General features: G+C 37.3%; 2 protein-coding genes across 2 annotated transcripts; both read right to left on the reverse strand.

Annotated features, from left to right (window-relative positions):
• Positions 1-2,311: 2,311 nt before the first annotated feature.
• On the reverse strand, positions 2,312-4,477 carry LOC132185470 (probable pectinesterase/pectinesterase inhibitor 46). Its single transcript, XM_059599238.1, has 4 exons — positions 4,084-4,477; positions 3,202-3,949; positions 2,782-3,095; positions 2,312-2,562 (listed from the first exon to the last, which is right to left on the reverse strand). Exons 1-4 carry the CDS (start codon positions 4,475-4,477, stop codon positions 2,312-2,314), a joined length of 1,707 nt encoding a protein of 568 aa, XP_059455221.1.
• Positions 4,478-7,011: 2,534 nt separating this feature from the next.
• LOC132185471 (disease resistance protein Roq1-like) lies at positions 7,012-13,993 on the reverse strand. The gene is made up of 7 exons (XM_059599239.1): positions 13,832-13,993; positions 13,592-13,704; positions 11,816-12,920; positions 10,961-11,239; positions 9,259-10,308; positions 8,584-9,147; positions 7,012-7,026 (listed from the first exon to the last, which is right to left on the reverse strand). The coding sequence occupies exons 1-7, from the start codon at positions 13,991-13,993 to the stop codon at positions 7,012-7,014; spliced, it is 3,288 nt and encodes a 1,095-aa protein (XP_059455222.1).
• Positions 13,994-23,962: the final 9,969 nt, after the last annotated feature.

Here is a 23,962-nt window from a genome sequence, read left to right on the forward strand (position 1 = left end):
ATTTATTTAATTCAGTTGCTTCATTTACTTGACCTTATTTAATTCAAGTTGCTTCATTTACTTGACCTCTTGGATCCATATCTTCAATCCCTTTGTTTTTCTATCCACTATTTTTAGTCTTTTAAGTTGTCAATTCATTTTTTATTTATTTATTAAAACTAAAAAGCTTCTCAAACCACAGCAGGAATTCTTCCATTTTACTCAACAAAATTTCAATGAATTAGAGTTTCCATGATTTAGGTTTTTGGCTGTTAGAATATTCAACAATTAAATCCGTCTTTTCTTACCAATATAAACGTTTGGAATAAGTAATGATTTTATATGATATCAAAACAAACATCTTGAATTTAAACTAACTTAAGCATTTGAGATGACCAGGGGTGAAATCAAAAATTTTTATGTGGAAAGAGGAGACAAAACTAAAAACAAAAAAAAGAAATAAAATGGGACACGAATATTATTTTGTGGGGAACAAATTTAGAAAATAAGTATAATTTAAAAAATGTTTTAAACATTTTGGGGGCATTCGTCCCCCACCCCAAGCCATGGGTCCGCCCTGGGAGATGACTAATTGATATTACCAGCATCGATCGAACTACCACTAAATATCTTAATAATCATAATTTCTAACTACTATCTCAATTTTCTCATTAATTAATCACAAGTTATAACTACTTTGAAAAGTATATTTTAGATTCGAGATATTACAAATTACAAGAGTTTTCTAGACAATGACAAAAACTTTATTGGGCCACAACAAAGAACTATAAACCCAATTATAAATTTTGACCCAAAATCAAGTTTGCTTAACAACATGCACTTTAAACTTGATTTTGTTAATCCAAAAAGAGTTCCAAACTTGTGGAAGACGTCATACTTGAGTGGGCTCTGTAAGAATGTTGGCAATCTACTTCCTCTTTTTGCCAAAATGCATGACAAAAACACAATGTATCAGCAAAGTAATGCTTAAAGGAAGACTCATGTTTTCTTTATGTCCTCTCAAAATTGACGTGGCTCTTAAAATTATGATTGAATTTGTAATAAATTACTATTTGATTTTGATCAATTAGTAACTTTAAAAGTTGCATTATTCGTAGTAGCAACATGCTCTCCTTTATAAGTAGAAAATGTCATAATTGGTTACTTCTTTGAACTCCAAGTGGATTGATTTTTATGCTATAACCACTTTCTAATCTAAAATGTCTTCTTTGAAGTAGTTAGACATTAAGGTTAATGAGAATTTTGAAAAAGTAGTTGGAAATGTGGTTATTAAAGTGGTTAGTGGTAATTGGAAGTTGTGATTAAGAACTATCTTGCAAGACTTTAAGAAAATTGTTAGACCTATATCTATTTTACAACTTGTTAACACGTGTCAGCATGTACAATAAAATTAAAAATAAAAATAAAAAACTCAACAGAAAAAGACCTTTGGAAACTTCCAACTACCACTAACTATCTTAATAGCCACAATTTCCAAATACTCAATTTCTTATTAAGTGATTTTTTTTTTATTGATATGTCCACACAAGGGAAGGGGGAGGGGGATTTAAACTTGTGACCTCTACTTCATGAGGCGTGGTCCACTGCCAATTGAGCTACCCATTGGGGACCTTATTAAGTGAATTTAGAAGAGTTTTCTAGTCAAAGACAAAAAAAACTTTATTGGGCCATAACAGTTATACGCCCAGTTATAATATTGTACCCAAAATCAAGTTTACATCACAAGACACACATGCTAATTTTGTCAATTGCCATAAACTTTAATATTATTATTATTATTATTATATATATATTTTTTTTAATTTTTTTTTTCTTCGAAGAGTATACTTGAGAGGGCATGAAAGTGTACTTAGGGTGAGATGTGCCCTAGATCAAAGTCTGTGTATCATGTGTGATTTGATTAATGTAAGAACCCTAAGATTTGATTAAGTCAAATAAATATACCATTCCCATTTATCCCTAAAGTTCAAGTTAATAAGAAATGGTGAATTTAATTATTTCATTCAAATTCTAACATTCTTCCGGCCCTCACGTGTGGACATGTGTTATAATACTATGTTAAATTACAATTTATCTTAAAAGCTTGCACCAATAAAAAATGACGAAATTAATCATATAATTGATATTCTAAAATAATCTTTGATTAGCATTGTATCTAATATAAACTTTACACGGGTTAAGTGTAATTCATTCAAACAATATCAAATAAATTAAATCTCATTTCAAATATCTTACAAGTATTGTAGAAAACAATATACATTGGCAATATTGCTGCTTCCTCGCATGAAATGATCACCCATTTGTCACAGCCTCACAGGTCAGATTGATAGGGAACCCCTGCATCTGAAATCCACTTTTTCCCTTTGATGAATGCACCCACTGTGAATTTCTTGGCTTGTTTCGTGGTCATGTTATTCTTTACTCCCTCCCATTTAACCCTATCATTCAGCTGAGAACCAGGGCCATAGTTTTGAAACTCGCTGTAAAATATGGTGCTCGGAGCTGATGCGCCTACCCATGGCAACCATCCATTGGGTTCGATGAAGTTATCCAAATAGTTACCTGTTAGAATATAAATTAAATGATTAAATTCTATCTTTTTCTATAAGTTACGTTCTTAGGATATCCGGTAGTTTAACACGATATTAGTACAGAGGTCCTGAATTCAAATTCTGTCTCAGTCATTCATTTCTAATTTCAATTAAATATTTCACATGTCAATGTCAAGAGAGTATTAGAATATAAATTTAAGCTTTTGGGATAAAAACAGTTTAAAATTACCTATATATACAGTTGTGGAGTAATTCTTCCATGGCCGGCCAAGGTATGTTTGGACTGAACTCAAGTCCCCATTTGGTGAGATGCTGCAATTCTGGATCGAGATACCAGTGTTCTGATTTGGGTCAACCTTGCCTTGTGCTGTGATGGTGTTCTGCTGCCCAGGTAACGGCAATCTAGGCAGTATGTTGCAGTTTTGCAGCAGCACCACCGAGTTTCCGAAGATGAAATCAACCGTTCCGGTGATGTTGCATTCGCGGTAGAACTGCCGGTTGGTGTGTGCGTAGAGGGAATCCTGAAATGCATCGATCAAACACCTGTTTGAGCATACACGTGAGGAGTAGTGTTAGAATATAAATTAAATAGTTAAATTTATCAATTCTTATAAGTTTAAGTTTTTGAGATAAGTGGTGATTTAATAACCTGTAGAAGACGGATTTGTCCGAGTCTGTCATTAAGGCTACTGCCTGGTGCTTGATTGCTCCTGCAGTGTTGCAGAACCCCATGTCTATAGCAATGAAGCCTTTGCCAGCTACTGCAAATGTTGCAGTTGAATATGTTGGATTCCCATCCACAAAGTTAAATGCACCCGATACAATTGTATCATTCATTCCATCACCAACCATCACAATGTTCCACTTGTTCTTATTCACTTGTACATTTTCATAGTAAATCCCTTTCTTCACATAGATCACGAACCTGGTGTCGGTTTTATTCGGGGCTGCTTTAATAGCATCACTGATGTTTCCACAATGGCCGGTGCCGTCTTGGGCGACAACGATGTTCGCCTGCTTCGTCAAATCTGAACTTTGAAGTAGCTTCCTATCGTTCGAATTCAGCCACTCTGGGAAACTCATTAGCCGTCGCCGCCTAAGATTCAAAGCGCTTTCTATCTTTGAAATCCATGATATGATGGCAAGGCTGTTGCTTGTTAGTTCAGTAGAATTCTTCAGCCAATTGGCAATACTGCTCTGTATTGTTGCATTCTCAAAGCCCTCTTTGCACGTCTCCTGGTAAGTGCCTGCAGAACTCAGCCAAGTTTGGAGATCATCAGCAACTTCAATCAACGAGAGAGAACTGGAGAACAATGTGCCATTAAGATGATCCAACGCGAGGCTCAAAAGTTGGCGGCAATTTTCCAAAGCCGCAACAGTCATGTTGTCGGAATTACCTGTTACAATATAAATTAAACAATTAAATTTATTTTTTCGTATCGACTTAAATTTTTAGAATAAGTAATGATTTAGCATAGTATAAAAAATTAAATAAATAAAGCTTTCAGAATAAGTCCTGATTTAACATTACCGTTGAAAATGTTGTGACCCAAGAAGTACTTATCAGCAACTTTATGCAACTCAGCCAAGGCCACTTGGGTTGCCAACTTGAAGGCATCTACAGGCTGAAAATGGCTTGAGTGAGCTAGAGGAGCAAGACTTGTGAAACAAGTATCTGGGTACAAGGTGATATCGCAAATGGCCTTTATAGAAGAGGAGAGAGGCTGATCGGAAGCGCCACCACTTTGCGAATCATGAGAAGTTCCGAGCACGGCGGCGACTACAATGCAGACGAGAATTATGGAGGATATGGTTATGATGGCGACGCGCTTTCGGGTTTTCCGACGAGCTTGTTCAAGCTTTGCTTGCTCGGCTGCATCAACTTTGCCATAGGCTCTGAAGGAGGAGGACAAGTTCATCATCATGTTATCCTTCTTGTGCTATTACATTAGAATTAGATGATGGTGGGTGGGTGGGTGCTGAGGGTAGAGCCTTCTCTATATACATATATAATATAAAAGCAGGAATTTAAGATTGTATTTGGTAGTTTAACGCGGTAGAACGTGCAAGGCACCTTTCTCCTACGTGAGCATTTTTGAAGGTTCAATGTACTACTGCTTCTCATGTTGATGCTTCGTAGACTTGGCAACTATTTTATTTTATTTTATTTATTTATTTTTTCAGGGGTCAAATAGGCAAAAAAAAAAAAAAAAAAACGACGAAATGAGGGAAGATAATGCTTTAACCTTACATATTATATATTATCTGCTGGCAAGTAGGGAAGAAAATTCTTCCCTTTATCTTTAGATCTAGAGTTTTAATATGAAGTTTTAACCCACTAACTTTATGTTGGATAAGTGTCAAGTTCATTAGTTGTATAAAAAATTGCTAACCCTTATGTTAAGTGTCAGCAGAGACGGAGGGAGGGGGGACCGGGGTAGGCCATGGTCCCCCCAAAATAAGGGAAAAAAAATTTAGAAGTCAAAAAAAAAAAAGAAAAAAGAAAAAAGGAAAGATTAAGTTAATTAAGTTTTAATTTTAGTCATTTGGCCCCCCTCAATTTTTTTTTTTTTGGCCATATGCAATAAAAACTTTTGGCCCTATTCTTAATTTTTTTGGGCCATACCCATTAAGTTTTTTTATTTTTGGCCCTTACTTTCAAATGTCTACTTTTTTTGCCATTACTTTCAAATGTTCACTGTATTTTGCCCTTACGGTAATCTTTAGTTCATAAAAAACAACAAAAATAATTTTTTTAATAAAAAAAATTCTAAAGAACCGAAAAAAAATTTTGGCTGGCCCCCTCCCATAAAATTTCCTGACTCCGTTCCTGAGTGTTAGGTTTGATTTGTGTTGAAGCGTGGTATAAGATTATATAAGTAAACCATGACCCGAATCATTTAATTAAATGGGTTAGACCCTTAACTTTAACCTTAACCCATTACTTTCGTGTTGGTTCACATGTCAAAAATTGTTAGCCCTACATGAAGTTATGCGTAGGCCAATTAACACCGTCACTAATAAGCACAACAATAATGGAAAATAGGGAAGATATGAGACTGCTTTAACTCTGACGAGGGGGAATGACCTATTTCATTAGGTTATGCTGCATGTGAAGAATTTTTGAAATATGAACAGAAAAGATTTTGGTTTATTTTACTGCTCTTGGCTGGTGAGAGATATCCCTACACCAAGAGCACCCAAGTAGGGGACATAGACTTTGGGCACTTGGGTGGGTGCTCTTGGTGCAGGGATATCTCATATATCTCTCACCAGCTCAGAATGCTAAGGATAGAACAATAAAATAAAGCTATATATATTTGTTCTTCTTTTATATTTCGTTGAAAAACAGAGGTTTCTGGAATTGGTTTTGAGCAGGAGCGAATCTAAAGGGTGGCCGTGAGGGGTGCGATTCAAAGGGCAGATCGTGGAAGCCCACGGCCCCTCAAAGATTTCAAAGGGGGAAAAAAATGTTATGGATATTCTTATTAATTTGCTACAACTTTTCCTGTATTATATATATTTTTTATTAAATAGAACACGTGTCACATTTTGAGGAAATATGACATGATAACACCGGCAGAAATTTAACAGAAGCTAGGAAGATGAAATGATAGTTGATAAAGACCTTTGAGCATTTTTCTCTTTATTTTTTGGAAAAAATATAATTTAGTTTCTCAAACTATTAATTATTTTCATTTTAACTTTCTAATGTTCAAAAAGTGATAAAGTAGCCCCCTAAACTATCAAATAGTTTTAATTTGGCTACTTCGTTAATCATTACCGACAAATTGAATGGAAAATTCAACACTACGTCGTTTTGGCAAGGTTAAATTACTAAAATGCCATTTTGAAAAAAAAAATATTAGGCTATCAGAAAAATAAAAGGGAAAAATATAATTTAACCTCCCAAACTACCAGTCATTTTCATTTTAGCCCTCTAATGTTCAAAAGGTGATAAAATAGCCCTCAAACTATCAAACAATTGCAAAAAGGCATTTTGAGCGGGGACAGAAGAATGGGGTCAGTATAGGCCATGCCCCCACCCCGGTCCTAATCCAGAAGGGAAAAAATAAAAATTGGCTTATTAGTCCCTACCCACTAAATTTTTTAGCCCTTAGCCCTACCTATAATAATCTCTACCTTGGTCTTTGCTTCCGAGTTAAAAACACTAAAATAAATTCTGATATTCCTAGCGTAAAATTTGTAATGTGTATTATTTATAATACTTGAAACACACTACATATTATTCCAAAGCATTCAAAATTATACCTTTTGAGTGAAAAATTAAATAACAATTGAGGAGTTTTAAAGTGATAAATGACATTATCTTTTTACTATGAAAAAATGGGTACACTAATCAGTATACCAATTTTTTTTCCTAATAAACACACATAATCAACACAAATATAATTTTTGGCACCTGATAATTAAACAATCAACACGAATACTCAATAAATCATACTCTCCAGACCTACATACATAATCATAATAAATCAACATCAACAGAAGTATTAATACATGTTTATAAAAATAAAATAAAAGGTCATAGGATCTCTCCAAACATATCCTTAAATCATACATAAAAACATACAGAATATCAAGTCTCCAAACTTCGAAACAGACTTCAAAGGCTACTTCATGTCAACGACGCCAACTTCTTGATTCGAGACTACTGTAAACTTCTGAAAGTTCGTAACCCTAAATTGCAAAAGTGATTAGGGTTTAGTGTGGCTTAAATCGCAACCCTAAATTGATACTATTTACAGTACTTGAAACACACTATTATTCCAAAGCATTTAAAATTATACATTGAAAAAGGGGTTGGTTCCCCAAAACCAGACCAAAAAAAAAAATTAAAGTACGAGAAATACAAGCAAAAAGAAGGAAATATGTTAAAAAATAACACAATCATCTCAATAAGCACTACAAAATGTGGTTTAAGCACCAAAATAGAATACACGGATAGGGGCAAGTAATTAAGATAAGATAAAGTAACTAATTAGCATACATTTTTATGTTGAGGAAAGCTATGTGTACCAAATTTTTTACCAAAATTTTATTAGTACAATACATCAAATGTGATGGTGACACATCATTTAGTAACCAACATTTTGGTAAAATATTTGGTACACTTAAGCATTTCTCTTTTATGTTTATTGTAAAATAAGATAAATTAGAAACACTTGAATGCTCTTTAAGATATATCATATAAGAAGATAAATGGAGAATAAAAATCAACCTTTACAACTGCCAATATTGCTGCCAAGTTCATTTTAGATCATCAATTTTCATTGCCTAAACAATTACAAACAAACCCAATTGTCTTACTCTCATGCTGTGATTCATAGAAATGAAAAGTGATGACATCAAAGGAACAAACTATATATAGTTTAGAAATAGTTGGACAAGCAATTAAAGTAACCAACCAGCAACACAATTCTTATCTAAATCTCACCTAGTAAACCAAAATAATAATAGAGTTCATGTCTATATTTCTCGCTTAAGTTGATATTAGGAAATAAATCTATAAAATTTAAACTTTAGAGAGCGATTCGATAAAAAATTATATCTCAAAGACCTTTGGAGCATTTTTCCCTTTATTTATTTTTTGAAAAGTCTTTTTGGGTTTTGTTTTTGAAAAGTGTTTCGTTTTCCTAAATAATTTTTGAAAAGTGTATTATTGTGTTTGGAAAGAAAAGGCTTTTCAACAAACATGCCAAATATAGTCTAAAAACTTTGTGTACATACACTAGTGAAACCACTTGGGCTCCTACACAAACATGCTCATAGTCAAATCTACACAATATGTCACACATTCCCATATCGAACCCCCTTTGTCAATTGAACCAAAAATTCAAAAAATAGCATCATCTGTTTGGAAACCAGGAAGAGTTGACGTTGATCCATAATTATTAAGTGCATGGGCAAATCAACAAGCAAATGCTAGAGCACAATTGGAGAAAGCGAAGCAGAGGAAAGCAGAGAAAACAACGATGGAGAAAACGAAGGGGTCTTTTGATGTACTTACCATTCGCCAGCTTGTATAATGCCTCTTTTCATAATGTTCATGACGTCTTTTTTTACGGATTCCATCACCATAAGGTCCATCATCACGAGGTCTCTTTTTAAGTTGAAGTCCATCTATTAAATCAATCGCCTTCTTGTTACACAGACGTACCAAATGGAATCCGCAACTTTTCAAGCGCACATTCTTTATACCTTCAAATTTAACTCGCACATGACCAACATTTCCAAGCTCAAAAGAATGGTGCGGAACATGGAACTGCATCCATACAAAATCTGAGGCCGGTTTTGAAAAATTTGATCGAACACAACAGATTTTTACACCGCGAGTGATGACGTAAGCCGTAATTCCATGTCGAACATTTTTTCCTTCTACATACTTTATTCCAACAACAGTTTCAGCAACAGCAGAGAACGCAATTATTGTGAACTCCCCAAACATATCTGCATGCTCATCAATATCTATTTCACATGAATTACTATTTGAAACCTTTTTATGATAATTGAACCAATCTGGAATCTTATTTCCCGAAACTACACAGTCAAAGTAACGAGCTTCACAACATCCCTGTTACACAAATATGACAAATTTTCTGTGATACAACCAACAAATCAAGGCACACAGACTTGTATATGAGAGAGAGAGAGCATATCTCAATCCATTAAGGAAAGAAGTTACCTTCAATGGCTGAGCTATTGCCACAGTTTGCACATTTTGATAGGTTGCAGAAGGAGCACCACTGCCCACAGGTCCTCGTGTCAAACAAGTTGTTTCATACCTTATAACCTCTGGATACGACCATGTACTAAATAATTGAGATGTTTGTGGTTCTTCCAAAAATGTTTCCAATGACATGCACCCCGCTGCAGACACTGCTTTTATATTTGGTGGAAGGCTTGGAATTTTTTGAAGTTGCTTGCAATTATCCAAATCAAGCACCAACAAGGAAACAAATCTTTCGATGCATGGAGGAATAGTAACAATAACACTCCTCGATAGATTTAATAATTTCAATGTGGAGGAGCAATTAAATATCGTAAAGAAACTTGATCCTAATAGGTCACAATTTTGTAGACGCAACTCATATATTTGTGGAAATACTTTTTTAGGAAATACTATCAATGAACAATCATCATTAGAAACACTTGAATTCGTAGGAGGTAGCAATGGGAGTAAGTTGTCTGGATCTAATGAAATTTCTGATTCCTTTGAGAGCATGTATTGTCCGATATCCCTCATCTTATCTGAAATCGTAACAAGATTTGAACAACCGTTGACAAAAATCTTCTCTATACGTTGCAACTGATAAATGCTGCTTGGAAGATGCATAAGGTTTTTGCTACCGGTTATGTTTAATGTTCTAAGCCCAATGAGATACGCAATAGATGAAGGCAATTCTTTTATACCGGTGTCGGCAAAGATGACGGTTTCTAAACACTCCATCTGACACTCAATTTTAGGAAAGTATTCAAGCCTTGAGCCACCTTGAACAGAAAGACGTTTTAGAGATTTCGACTTGAGCCTTCTCGGAAAACGGCTAAGGTTATAGCATTTCCGAAGACTCAAATGAACTAGCTTATCAAGAAATCCAACAGAATGGTGAATTTCAATTAAATTTGTACAACCATCAAACTTCAAATCCTCTAAATTTGAAATCGTTGAAACATCCGGGAATACTTTTAGGAATTCACAATAAGAGAAATCCATAATTTTCATGCTTTGAAAATTCTGTAGGAAAAAAAAGAAAAAAAAGAAATAAGTTAGTTTAAAGGACATTTACAACAAAATTTAAAGGAAGAAATTTTAAAATCAAGGAAAATTATTTCAAGACCCCGTCATGCTTTCACACTTTTTGACATTGAAACCCGGATTTCTAGTTTGATGAATTTTTTTACTTGTGCTTCAAGTATTTGTAAATCAAGAACTTTGCAAGTGTTTTCGTCAAATAGAAAACAAAAATTATATGAAAAATACACTTATTCCTCTCATACCAAAAACAAAAGGTGTGGCTGGCCGTGGTTGGGTGAAACCACCTAGCCTTGGTCGTGGCATTTGGTGAAGGTTGGGGCCGTGGCACAAAGCCCAGCCATGGCTGGGTAGGTGCTATCACCCAGCTACTTTATTTTAAGAGCAAAATAATAATTTAAGCATAAATGTATTTTATTACCATTTATGTTATTTATTTGACGAAAAACATTAACTGCGGTCTTGATTTACAAATTTCCGAAGCACAATTCTAAAATTTATCAAATTGGAAACTTGGGTCTCAATGTCAAAAAAAAAAAAAAAAAAAAAGGAAAAAAAAAGAAAAAAAAAAAAAAAAAGAAGGCGGAAGCATGAGGGTGTCATGACATAATTTTCCTAAAACCAATAATTGTACCTTGATTTCCTTCAATTCCTTGAGGGGGCTCCGAGGCATTCTTAAAACATTGAGGTTCATTCCACGAAAATTAGATGGCAAAGATTCTAAAGGACAATTAGGCCAATCAAGCACTCTTAATGTATTAGGAAGAAAATTGAGCCCGGTAGAAAAACGTGCATTAGGGGTAACCATAAGCAATCTTAAGCTTCTCATTTTCTCGAAGGCCTTGGAACTCAAGTCCACCATGTCTTCTCCTTTAGGCAAATCTACCAATATGCCTCGAATTTTGTTTGTTCCCTAGTAAGACAATGAATCAGTACAAGCTGACAAAACTAAAGTATAAAGTTCTCCGCGTTTTAGCACTTGCTAGAATTATAGCTTATATGACAAAACATTACATTCCACCTATCTTTCTTTTAATGTTGTTTTTCATTATGAGATTTTCAAAATAAGTAATTTTATTTTTGGTATAAAGATGTTCCAAAGTTGAGTGATCACCATGTTCGAAAGGTCAATATTTTGCATTATTTTTTTTTTTTTAATATTTACCAATTACTCTTACCTATTAGAAAAAAAAAATACTAAAAAAACTATGCCTACCTTTGAAATAGAATAAAGGACGACTGCGTATGATGATTTTAATTATTCTTAATTACAATCATTTTATTTGTTTGATTCTTTTTTTATATACGTTTATTTTAATATATGTATTATATATTATATATACATGCACATATATGTATGTATGCGTGTATAATTCGTCATCATTTTTTTAACCCATATAGAAAGGAAGTAAAATATTTTTTTAGTATGTTTACTTGCGAAAAAGAAACAAATACAAAATTAAAAGAGTCTCTTGATGTAACTTCTTACCAAATCATTTTGAAGGACAACACGAACATCTTCATGAAACCACAACCTACTTCGTTCGCCAGGTACCTGTGATTCTTGTCGAACAACTTCTCTACCCATGTCTTGCAATAAGTCGTGCATTGCCAAACAGCCAGAAACATCAATGGTTATGAGAGACTTTTGTATAAGCACCGGGATACTAGCATCTGGGAAGCAATCAGAACTAGCCAATATTGTTTTAACATAATCTTTCGACTTTCCTTTGAAAAAACATGCAATATCAAGAAAAATATTCTGCTCATCTTCATGCAATCCATCATAGCTTATTCTAAGTATTTCTTGAATATCTTTGATAGGAATTCTTTTGTACTTCATCAATGCACTTTTCCATTGTTGGATATCTTCACCATACAGATGTGAACCTAGCACTTCTAAAGCTAGTGGAAGACCCCCAGCATAGTGTATTGCATGTTTCGTTACTTCCACAAAACCATCAGTAGGTTGGTTTCTTTGGAAAGCATTCCAACAAAAGAGCTCACTAGCTTCGTACCAATCCAATTCCTTTACCTTATATATTAGAGCATCAACTACTCCATGATTAGTCAATACTTTCCTATCTCTTGTGGTTATGATGATCATACTTCCTGGACCAAACCAATCATCCTTTCCAGCCAATTTATCTAATTGGACCAACTGATTATCCACATCATCAAGAATAAGGAGTACCTTTTTAGAGCAAAGCCTTCTCTTTATCACAGTAATTCCTTCATCAACACTATCAACCTTCATAGTATCTTCAAGGATTTTTGAAAGAAGTGTATTTTGTAGTTTGACCAAATCGGATTTGTGCTTAGAATTTTCTCTAATGTTTTCAAGAAAACAACTACCTTCAAACTGAGAAGCCATCGAGTTGTAGATAGCTTTAGCAATAGTTGTCTTACCAATTCCACCGGCTCCTAAGATCCCCACCATGCGTATATCATTCATCTGATCAACACTTAAAAGTGAATTGATCTCCCGTACACGAGACTCTATTCCAACCGGATGCTTGGCAACTTGGAAATATGTGTGATTCACGATTATTGAGACATCTTGAACGATTTTGTCAATAAATTGAGCTTCATTCCTACCAAATACGTAACCAAAGATTAGAAACATTTAATCAGTTGAAATTTTCATATATATATATACTATTGAACAATATTGTTTTTGTGTTTTCTGTACATTCAATCGTATGGCAGTGTTTCTTATTTATAATAATAAAAAATTGTTTTGTTTACAAGATCAACAACTGATAGAAACATAATCCTAAATTGACTTTGAGAAGTAATTCACTTCAGTTCTTGTTTCTGCAAGAGTTTCTGTTTGAGCAAAGGTTCTTTGTCATTATCTTTATCACAATCAGTTGTTTGTGATTTATCTGTTCCAGTACGGCCCCCTCAAGCTCGACGTGGGCATGCTAACGTTGAGGTTGGATTTTAGCACCAGGAACTTTTGTGAAACTAAAGGTTTGGTAAGGATGTCAGCTATTTGGTCTTTCCCTAAGATGAAATGAATGTCAAGTTCCTTGGCAGCAACTAAGTCACGAACAAAATGATAGTCGATGGCAATATGTTTTGTTCGTGCATGAAACATAGGATTAGAGGAGAGATATGTGGCTCCGATATTTTCGCAATGTAAGATCGGAGGATGTTGGAAATGCTGACCAAGTTCATGAAGAAGAGCTTGAAGCCATACCAATTTGGATGAGGCATTTGCTAAGGCTTTATACTTAGATTCGGTGCTAGATCTTGACACCATGGGCTGCTTTTTGGAACCCCATGAGAGTAGATTTCTGCCGAGAAAGGTACAATATCAAGAAGTTGATTGATGATCATCGGGGCATCCCGCCCAGTCAGAGTCTGAATATGCTGTGAGAGAATGTGAAGATGAGCGATATATTGAGAATATATGATCACTTGTGAACTTTAAGTAACGCAGGATGCGCTTGATTGCTGTCCAATGGGTGTCTCGGGGTTCCTACATGAATTGTGATACCTTGTTTACGGCAAATGACAAATCTAGCCGTGTGAGAGATAGATACTGAAGAGAGCCCACTGTGCTACGATATAATGTGGGATCAGTGATTGTGGAGCCATCAAACTTGCTTAAAGGGGAAGCAGCTGACATTGGAGATGATATAGGCTTGGCAAACATCATGTTTGTTTTTGTAAGCAAATCATGTATGTACTGTTGTTGAGAGAGATGAAGAGCATCTTTTGTCCAAATTGCTTCAACACCTAAGAGGAAGTGCAATGGTCCAAGGTCTTTGATGGCAAAGGATAGTTGCAGGTCAACAATAAGCCTTGGAATAGCCGCTTGGTGGGAGCTCGTAATGATGATATCATCGACATATATTAAAACAAAGATAGTAACACCATTGCATTTATAAATAAAGAGAGATGAGTCAGATTTTGAACATTTGAACTTTAGTTCATGAAGCCGTGAACTCAATCGATCAACCAGGGCCTTGGTGCCTCTTTTAAACCATATAACGCTTTGTTCAGTTTGCAAACTGCATTGGGGAAGTTGGGATGTGTGAATCCTGGAGGTTGCAGCATATAGACGTTCTCCTTGATGACACCATGTAGGAATGCATTGCTAACATCAATTTGATGAATAGCCCAATTTTAAGTGACGACAATAGAATGGACAGTGCGTATAGTGATAGGTTTCACTACGGGACTGTAAGTTTCATCAAAGTCGACCCCTGGTTGTTGGTGGAATCCCTTGGCTACTAGCCGAGCCTTATATCTTTCAATGCTTCCATCAGCTTTTCGTTTGATTCGAAATACCCACTTTGAGCCAACGACATTCATTGAGGGAAAGAATGGTACCAAGGACCATGTACCATTTTTGAGGAGAGCATCAAACTCCTCATTCATTGCGTGACGCCAATATGCATTCTTGGCTGCTGTAGTGTAGCGGGTTGGTTCAATGGCAGCTGAAATTAAGGTGGTGGTGAATGCACTTGGTGGATACCTGGTCATCCCTTTAGGGAAAGGGTTCGGCTTGAATATTTGATTTTGAGACCGAGTTGTCATCTCATGAGTACGTATGAGAGGAGTTGGCACTTGTTCATCTTCTGAGGTCGTGGATGAAGTTTGAGAATCACTTGCGGCATAAGATGTGATGGTGGGGGCTGGGATAGTAAGTAATTGAGGTGAAGTGTGAGGATTGCTGATTGGAGACCTTTGGTTATGAGGAGTTTCCGTAGGTGGGGAACTAGTGGCAGCAATGGTAGGGGTTGGATGGAGGGAAATAGGAGATGTGAATGGAGACTGAATCACAACAGTTTGTGGTGAGGGTGGGTGATTTGTTTGGCCTTGTTTGAAGGGAAATGATGTTTCATTGAATACAACATGACGTGCGAGAAATATTTTCCCTGAGGGAATGTGAAGACATTTGTAGCCATGATGATATTTACAGTATCCAAGAAAGGCACATGATTTGGATCTATAGTCAAGTTTATGTTTGTTGTATGGACGAATGAAAGGCCAACATTCACAGCCAAAAACTTTGAGAAATTTGTAGTAGGAGTGACTTTGAAGAGAAGCTCGTAGGGAGATTTGTTTTTGGTAATGTTGGAAGGAAGTCTATTTATGAGATATGTGGTTGAGTTAAAGGCTTCATCCCATAGGTAGAGAGGAACATTTGCAGTAACAAGAAGTGAGAGGCCAGTTTCAACAATATGTCGATGTTTTCGCTCGACAGAACCCATTTGATGATGAGTGTGTGGACAACTTAAACGGTAAGAGATTCCAAGTATGGGGAGACGAGATTGAAGAGGACGAAATTCCCCTCCATTGTCACTTTGAACAGATTTTATTTTGCTGCTAAAGTAGTTTTCAACAAGGATTTTGAAATGTAAAAAGGTTGCATAAACTTCTGACTTTTGAGATAAAGGAAAAATCTATACATATTTAGAGAAATCATCCACAATGCAAAGGAAAAACCTTTTATTATTCATGGAAAGCATAGAAGCAGGGCCCCATACATCAAGAAAGAGCAATTCTAAAGGATTGTTTGATATTGAATTTGAAAGAGAAAAATGTAGACGATGACTTTTGCCTTGTTGGCAGGAGGAGCGAACTAAGGAGACTTTTGAGGGAGACAGAGGCAAGTTGTTGTTGCGGAGGACATGTCGAACAATAGGAGGAGCAGGATGGCCTAGCCTTTGGTGCCATGTATCCATGGGAGCTTTCTCACCGTGAAAGGCAGCAGGTTTGGTGGAGGAGTGACGTGAGAAAGGCCATGGATATAAACCACCTTTACTCTGGCCGTGGAGCAGTAGGGTGCGAGTTTGAATGTCCTTGACACAAAAAATTAGGATGAAATTCAATGAAAACATTATTGTCTTTGGTAAATTTGTTTACTGAGAGAAGATTTTTAGTGATTTCAGGAACATGTAATAAGGAAGAAAGATGAAAATTGTGATGGGGAGATGATAAGTTAGAAAGACCAGAGTGATGGATTCTCAAACCTTGTCCATTGCCCACTTGAAGTTGATTAGTTCCAGTGTATTCATCTGCACGTACATTGAGGTTGGAGAGCTCATCTGTCACATGATGGGTGGCGCCGGTGTCATGGAACCATGGGTAATTGGGACCAGGGCTGGATGTGGCCATGTAGGCAGCAGGTTCACTTACTTCAGCCCGATAGGTTTGATCAAATCGATGCCAGTATGAGGCAGCAGAGTGTCCTGGTTTATGACAGACTTGGCATATGAGTCTAGGAGTAGGGTGGTTGTTGGTGAAGTTTCAGCCACGACCTCGACCTCTCCTGCGGCTAAAGTTCTAATTCCGGGGACCATAGTTTGAAAAAGATCCACGATTCTGTCTAGGATGAGAGAAGGGCTGCCGTTGGGCCGTGTTGGCTGTTGGAATAGATATATAAATTTCTGTTTGATGCTGGTCAAGTTTGATCTCATGAGAAAGAAGATAGCCATATAAGTCATTGAGTTTAACTGAATTAGAACGTGTGGTTACTGAGATGACAAGGGAGTCGTAGTCAGCACCAAGACCAGCCATAATATATGACACCAATTCGGAATCTTGAATTGGTTGATTTGCGGCAGCCAACGCATGAGCAAGATTTTGGGCTTTGCGAAAATATTCAGCAATTTTCTGGGATCCTTTCTTTAAGTTGGTAAGTTGTGACCAGGTTTGCACGATGCGTGCTTGAGAGTGAGCCGAGAATAGAGTCTCAAGTGTGAGCCAAACCTCTCGGGAGGAGGACAAGTTGAGAACATGCGGTAGTATTTCCTTTTCTAAGGTGGAAACAATTACGCTGAGGACCTGTTTATCCTGATGATACCAAGTTTGGTATGCTGGGTTATCAGCCGTTTCTGAAGTTTCAGTGAGGGTCTGTTTGGGAGGAGGGAGTGGGTTGGTACCATTGACATAACCAAAGAGGCTATGCCCTTCTAGAAGGTTTGTGACTAAAAACTTGCACAGATTGTAGTTGTCAGAATTTAGTTTGAGGGTAATATGATGATTACGGAATTGGAGAGTTGATACACGAGTAGAAGAATCAGCCATTGATCCTTTTTTTTTTTTTTTTTTTTTACGAACTCTTCTCTTCTTCTTCTATGAACTCGATGCACAGATGCTACGGGTCAGTGATAGCGAGATGCTACGGGGTCCGGGCTTCGCAGGGTCGGCGATGGAGAAAGGTAGTGGGTCACGGGTCTATGATGGCGAGGCAGATCGGCGAAGCTATGGGTCTGGCGCTCCGGCAGTGTCGGGATCTGGAGGTCGGGCGGTGTTGTGGTAGATCTGCGGCTGAGATGAAGCTTGTAGCGTCTAGTAGCAGCGCCAGTGAGATGGGAGAGATGCGAGATGGGCGAGATGCGGTGGCGAGGTAGATCGGCTACGTTGGGGTGCGGATCTGGCGTTCCGGCAGTGTAGAGATCGGCGGTCGGGTCTGGGCGTGAAGGGCAGCTCCGGCTTGCCTAGACTTGATTTCACTTTGTTTGAGTGAACGTGAATCTGCGGATCTGAGAAGATTTTTTTTTTTTTTTTTATAACAAACTCAAAAAGAAATCAAGTAATTGAAATCAATATGAAAAATAAGAAATATAAAGGAAAATTGTAATCTAAGATCTAACAATTGGCGTTAGCCTGTTTGCTCTGATACCATATTGAATAATATTGTTTTTGTGTTTTCTGCACATTTAGTCGTATGGCAGTGTTTCTTATTTATAATAATAAAGAGATTGTTTTGTTTACAAGATCAATAACTGATAGAAACATAATCCTAAATTGTCTTTGAGAAGTAATTCACTTCAGTTCTTGTTTTTGCAAGAGTTTCTGTTTGAGTAAAGGTCCTTTGTCATTATCTTTATCACAATAAGTTGTTTGTGATTTATATATATATATATATATATATATATATGGGAAAAATATAAAATGACCCTCCAAACTACCAGCCATTTGTAATTTAGCCTCCCCAATGTTGAAAATGTAATAAAATAGCCCCTCAAACTATCAATCAGTTGCAATTTGGCTACTCCGTTAATTAGTACCGTTGAAATGGATGGAAAATGCAAAACAACGCCGTTTTGTTGAGATTAAGTTACTAAAATGCCCTTTTTGAAAAAAAATCAAAAAAAAAAAGCCCATCAAACGTTGTCGTTTTGCTTTCAAAAAAATCCTTTGCACAACAACCATATTCCAGCAGTTTCTCATTTCGTCTTCTTCGTCAAAACCCTTCTAGGGAGAGAACAAATAATTGGCTTGGGTGCCTCATTGTGAGAGTGGCCATGGTGGTGGCAACAAAATAACCAAAGCAGAAAAGTGGAGAGAAGAAGCAAAGCAGGAGCTCCGACGGTGTAAAGGATAAATACTCTCATAAGATAATTTCTAGTCTTATCCCAACAGACTCAAGATAACAAGCTGTATTTTAGATTAGGATAAATTACATATTTGAAACCCTATAGATAGATTACATTATCTCTTATCTCGAAGAGAATTTATATATTTGAATTGTAACGCTCTAGATTATAAATATCATTAGCCTATGCAAGATTAAAGTAAGGTGGAAAATATTCAAATTCTCTGACTTTACATGGTATCAGAGCTACCAAAAGACTAATGTCAATTTTTCTCTCCTTCGGCAATTTTTTATCCTACGTATTTTTTTTTTCCCCTCACGTCAATACCTACTGCCCTTCATCAATGGCAGCCGTGCATTTTGCCTCCCGAAACCCACCTCACCGTAGTGGCCGTGGCAACCGTGGAGGCTACTTCAACAACTCCGGCCGTGGCTCCTCCCTCCACCGTGGATGCTACCGTGGCTCCTTTCCAAATGGTTGTGGCTCATACAATCGTGGCTCCTCATCCACATGTCCTCTTTGCAAGATTTGTAATCATCTGGGTCATGTTGCAATTGATTGCTACCAACGCTATGAAGAGCATATCACCACCCGAGAGCCTCATCCCATCATGCAAGCCAACTTCTTCGCTCCATCAGGCGGCCTAGACCAAAATTGGTACCCTGATTCCGGCGCCACCCATCACCTCACATCCGATTTCAATAATCTCAACCACTGATCCATCAACTACACCGGATCTGACCTGGTCCATATGGGTAATGGTACGGTTTTAACCATTCAAAACACAGGTGACACCCTTCTATCCTCTCCTAATGCATCTTTTTTGTTGCAAAATGTTTTACATGTTCCATCAATCACAAAAAATTTATCATAAATTCACTATTGAAACCAATACTTTCATTGAGTTTCATCCTTCGTATTTTTTTGTAAAGGAACAGGGGTCGAGGAAAATTCTTCTTCAAGGCCTAAATGATCGTGGGCTATATAAGCTCCCAGTCAAGGTCTCTCCTAGTCATCCACCTCCATATGTCTCTCCGTCCACAATCCAGTCTCATTTATCCTCTTTGTCGCCCAAAATTGCATCTACTCATGTTGGGGAACACACGTCTCCTCAAAATTGGCACGCACGGCTTGGGCATCCAGCTTTTCGCATTTGTTTAAATGTTTTGTTTAGATTTAATTTACCAGTTTCTTCAAATAATCAGCCTTTGACATGCTCTGCTTGTCACATGTCAAAAAGCAAACAACTTCATTTTTCTTTGTCCTCAACACGTGTTAATCATCCTCTTGAATTGATATACACTGATGTTTGGGGACCAGCTCCTATGTTTTCCACAAATGGCAATAAATTTTATGTTTCATTTTTAGATGCCTATAGTCGTTATACGTAGTTATTTCCAATATCTCCCAAAAGTGATGTTTGCTCTATTTTTCTGAAATTCCAAAAATAGTTGAACGGTATTTTAACTCAAAAATAAAAACCATTCAATCTGATTGGGGAGGTGAATATCGCTCCCTCAACAAAATTCTCACAAATTTGGGTATTTCTCATCGTCTCTCTTGTCCACACACACACCAACAAAATGGTGTTGTGGAGCGCAAACACCATCACATAGTCGAAACTGGAGTAGCTCTACTCTCTCATGCTCATGTTCCATTTGAATATTGGGAACAAGCTTTTCAAACTGCATGTTATCTCATAAATCGCATGCCCACACCTCTTTTGAAAAATTCATCTCCTTATGAAATTTTATTCAAAGATTCTCCGGATTACACACTTTTACGTATTTTTGGATGTGCTTGTTGGCCAAATCTTCGTTCATATAATTCTCATAAACTGCAACCTCAATTTGTGCAGTGTATTTTTTTGGGTTTTAGAATACGTCATAAGGGTTATCAGTGTCTCAATCTCAAAACTGGTCGTCTTTACATATCCAGAGACCTTGTTTTCGAAGAAAACATATTTCCCCTCTAAACTCCTTTATCCATTGAAACACTAAATCCTCCAGATAATACCCATCTCTTCCCAGCAAATCCTATTATTATCCAACAACCTCTATCTCCTACGTCTGACACCTACCCTCATGCAATACCCCTCCAATCTAGAATCCCACCCATACACGGCAATACCCGTACAGTTAGAATCTCACCCGTACAAGGTAATAATCCTCAAGCTAGAGTCCCACTCCCACCTACACAAGACAATAACCCCTCAACTAGACTCCAAGCCGTGTGCCCATCCATTCCTCTCTCCACTCAACTTGTGACTTATCCTTCTGCACAACCCACGCCACAAACTACACCAACTCATGTGCCCTTGTCCCCCTGCTCAACAACCCCTCCATCACAGATCTTCATCTTCTTCTCCAATTGCCGAAACTAACCCAGATATCCCTATACCAGTTGTACCAGTAAACAACCATCCTATGCTCACACGAGCAAAAAATAATATTACCAAACCAAAGCCCTTCTCTGATGCTTCCACAAAATACTCATCCCCACATGCTCTCATAGCTGACAGTGCTCTCAATGTTACAGAACCCACATGCTATACACAAGCCTCCATGGATCCTCACTAGAGAACGGCTATGAATTCTGAGTTTGATGCACTCTTAGAAAATAATACTTGGTGTTTAGTTCCTGATTCTACAGCCAAGAATTTAGTTGGATGCAAATGTGTATTTCGTATAAAAAGGAAGGCGGATGATTCAATTGATCGCTACAAGGCACGATTAGTGGCAAAAGGATTTCATCAACAAGCTGGAATCAACTACTCAGAGACCTACAGTTTGGTAATTAAACCAACAACGGTACGTTTGGTATTGTCTATTGCAATTTCATCTGGTTGGTCACTTAGGCAAATTGATATTCAAAATGCCTTTCTACATGGTAATTTATCTGAGGAAGTTTACATGTCACAACCCCCTGGTTATGCCCACCCTCAGTTTCCCAACCATGTTTGCCGTCTTAAGAAAGCCCTCTATGGTCTCAAACAGGCACCACGAGCGTGGTTCTCCAGATTGAATAATAAATTACTAGAGTTTGGTTTTAGGGCTTCAAAATCAGATACCTCTCTGTTCATATATAAATCTGCTACTTATACCATATATGTTCTTATATATGTTGACGACATAATTATCACAAGCTCAGTTGCATCAGAAATTGATAATTTACTTTGTAGCATGGCATCTGAGTTTGCAATAAAAGATTTAGGTGAGTTAAATTTTTTTCTTGGCATTGAGGTCTCACGGCTACTAGATGGTGTTCATCTCTCTCAGCATCGTTATATGCTAGACATTTTACAGAGAACAAAAATGGCTGATGCAAAACCTGTTTGCACTCCGATGTCTACTTCAATTATTTTATCTGTATTTGATGGTGAAGTATTTTCGGATCCCACCCTCTACCGAAGTACAATTGGTGCCCTACAATATCTGCTTATCACTCGACCCGACATAGCTTTTACAGTGAATAGATTGTCACAGTTCATGCACAAACCTTTATTACCTCACTGGTAGACTACAAAAAGGTTACTGAGATATTTAAAGGAAACAATTCATCTTGGTTTAAAAATCCAGCAATCCACATCCAATAAACTGCAAGCATTCACTGATGCTGACTGGGCTGGGTGTCAAGATGATCGTTGGTCTACAGGGGGTACTGCGTTTTTCTAGGAAAAAATCTTGTTTCATGGAGTTCTACAAAACAAGCAACAGTGGCTCGGTCAAGTACGGAAGCTGAATACAAGGTGTTAGGAAATTAATCCTATTTCCCAAAACCCGTGAGATGCGAAAAATAAGAAGAATGCGGAATAACAAAGATTAGGCAATCAAATCATACACGACACAAATATTTAAGTGGTTCGGCTTAACAAGCCTACATCCAATGGCGGAGACGACCGGGAGAAAATTCACTATTAAAAAATGAGTACAAGAGAGTAACAGGGCGAGAAAACCACTCAAACCCAAAGCCCATTTTACACCCAATTCTCACTTTATCCAAAGGAGAATAATAACAAAAGGAAAAAAAAAAAAACTCTATCTTTTTCTTGGTGCTCTCACCTTTTCTTTCTCTCAATTGTTTTTGGCACACACTAAAACACTAGGCTTCATGCCTTTATATATTGCACCATAGTCGGTTGTAGTCTCCTAGTACAAGTCAAATATCAAATCCAATTCCAACTTAGACTAGGAGTTCACATGAGCAAAGAAAAGGAATTCCAACATCAACAAGGAGAAACTTCTCCAAGTAGAACTAGTGGGGGCCCACGTGTGTTGGGTGGCAAGTCACACCTAACACAAGGCACTAGCAAATACAGCAGCAGAATTATAATAGTTAAAATCTCTTTTATGCAAACTGGGGATCCCTGTCTCCCATCCTCCAGTATTGTGGTGTGACAACATAGGCGCCAAGTATCTTTAATCCAATCCGGATTTTCATGCTCGAACCAAACATGTGAGATCGACTTTCATTTTGTTAGGGATATGGTAGCTTCAAAATCTCTAGACGTTCGGTTTATCTCATCCAAAGACTAAGTTGCAGATATCTTCACCAAGCCTTTATCCTCAATCCGGTTTTCAAATCTACGAGACAAGCTCAGAGTTGTTACATCCCCACTGAGCTTGAGGGGGAGTGTAAATGATAAATACTCTTATAAGATAATTTTCAGTCTTATCCCAACAGACTCAAGATAACAAGCTGTATTTTAGATTAGGATAAATTACATATTTGAAACTCTATAGATAGATTACATTATCTCTTATCTCAAAGAGAGTTTATATATTTGAATTGTAACACTCCAGATTATAAATATCATTAGCCTATGCTAGATTAAAGCAAGGTAGAAAATATTCAAATTCTCTGACTTTACATACGGCAACACCCACGAATACCCACCTTTTGTTGTTGTTGTTCCCGGACTCGGAGCCAGTGTTGATGGGGGTGGTGGGTGGTGGAGGAGGCGATGGAGACAGAGAAACTGATTTGTGAATTAAAGCGGGCTTGGTCTTAAGGGGAACCAGAATGGGGTGAAAGGGAAAATGACAGTTTGGTTAGTCAGCTGGTTTGCGTTCAAGTTCGCTCTGCTTGTCCACGCCGAATAGTTGGGCAATATAAGAAATGTCGTCATCCCAGGTGATCATATATGTGAGCAAGTAGTTGACTCCAACAGCTGTCTGGTTTGGAGTCAGGCAAGCACACCCGAGGGGGACCTCCAGATTGAGCCCCATCGTCAGATTGCGGTTGCCGTAAGGGTTCTTGGCCATCAAGGCTTGGTAGGTGGTGAGGCCCTGGTA

This window comes from Corylus avellana, chromosome ca6 (assembly GCF_901000735.1).
Source record: "Corylus avellana chromosome ca6, CavTom2PMs-1.0".
In the NCBI taxonomy this organism is placed as follows: Eukaryota; Viridiplantae; Streptophyta; class Magnoliopsida; order Fagales; family Betulaceae; genus Corylus; species Corylus avellana.

What these genes read in the sequence shown, in the direction of transcription:
- LOC132185471 (XM_059599239.1), bottom strand. Translation starts at nt 13,993, where the DNA reads ATGATGTTTGCCAAGCCTATATCATCTCCAATGTCAGCTGCTTCCCCT. An exon ending in GTTCCAAAAAGCAGCCCATG is followed by an intron (nt 12,921 to 13,591) that starts GTGTCAAGATCT and finishes CGTATTTGGTAG; the next exon opens with GAATGAAGCTCAATTTATTG. An exon ending in AGGAATTGAAGGAAATCAAG is followed by an intron (nt 10,309 to 10,960) that starts GTACAATTATTG and finishes TTTTTCCTACAG; the next exon opens with AATTTTCAAAGCATGAAAAT.
- LOC132185470 (XM_059599238.1), bottom strand. Translation starts at nt 4,477, where the DNA reads ATGATGATGAACTTGTCCTCCTCCTTCAGAGCCTATGGCAAAGTTGAT. An exon ending in GACAAATCCGTCTTCTACAG is followed by an intron (nt 3,096 to 3,201) that starts GTTATTAAATCA and finishes ATGCTCAAACAG; the next exon opens with GTGTTTGATCGATGCATTTC. An exon ending in CTCCACAACTGTATATATAG is followed by an intron (nt 2,563 to 2,781) that starts GTAATTTTAAAC and finishes ATATTCTAACAG; the next exon opens with GTAACTATTTGGATAACTTC.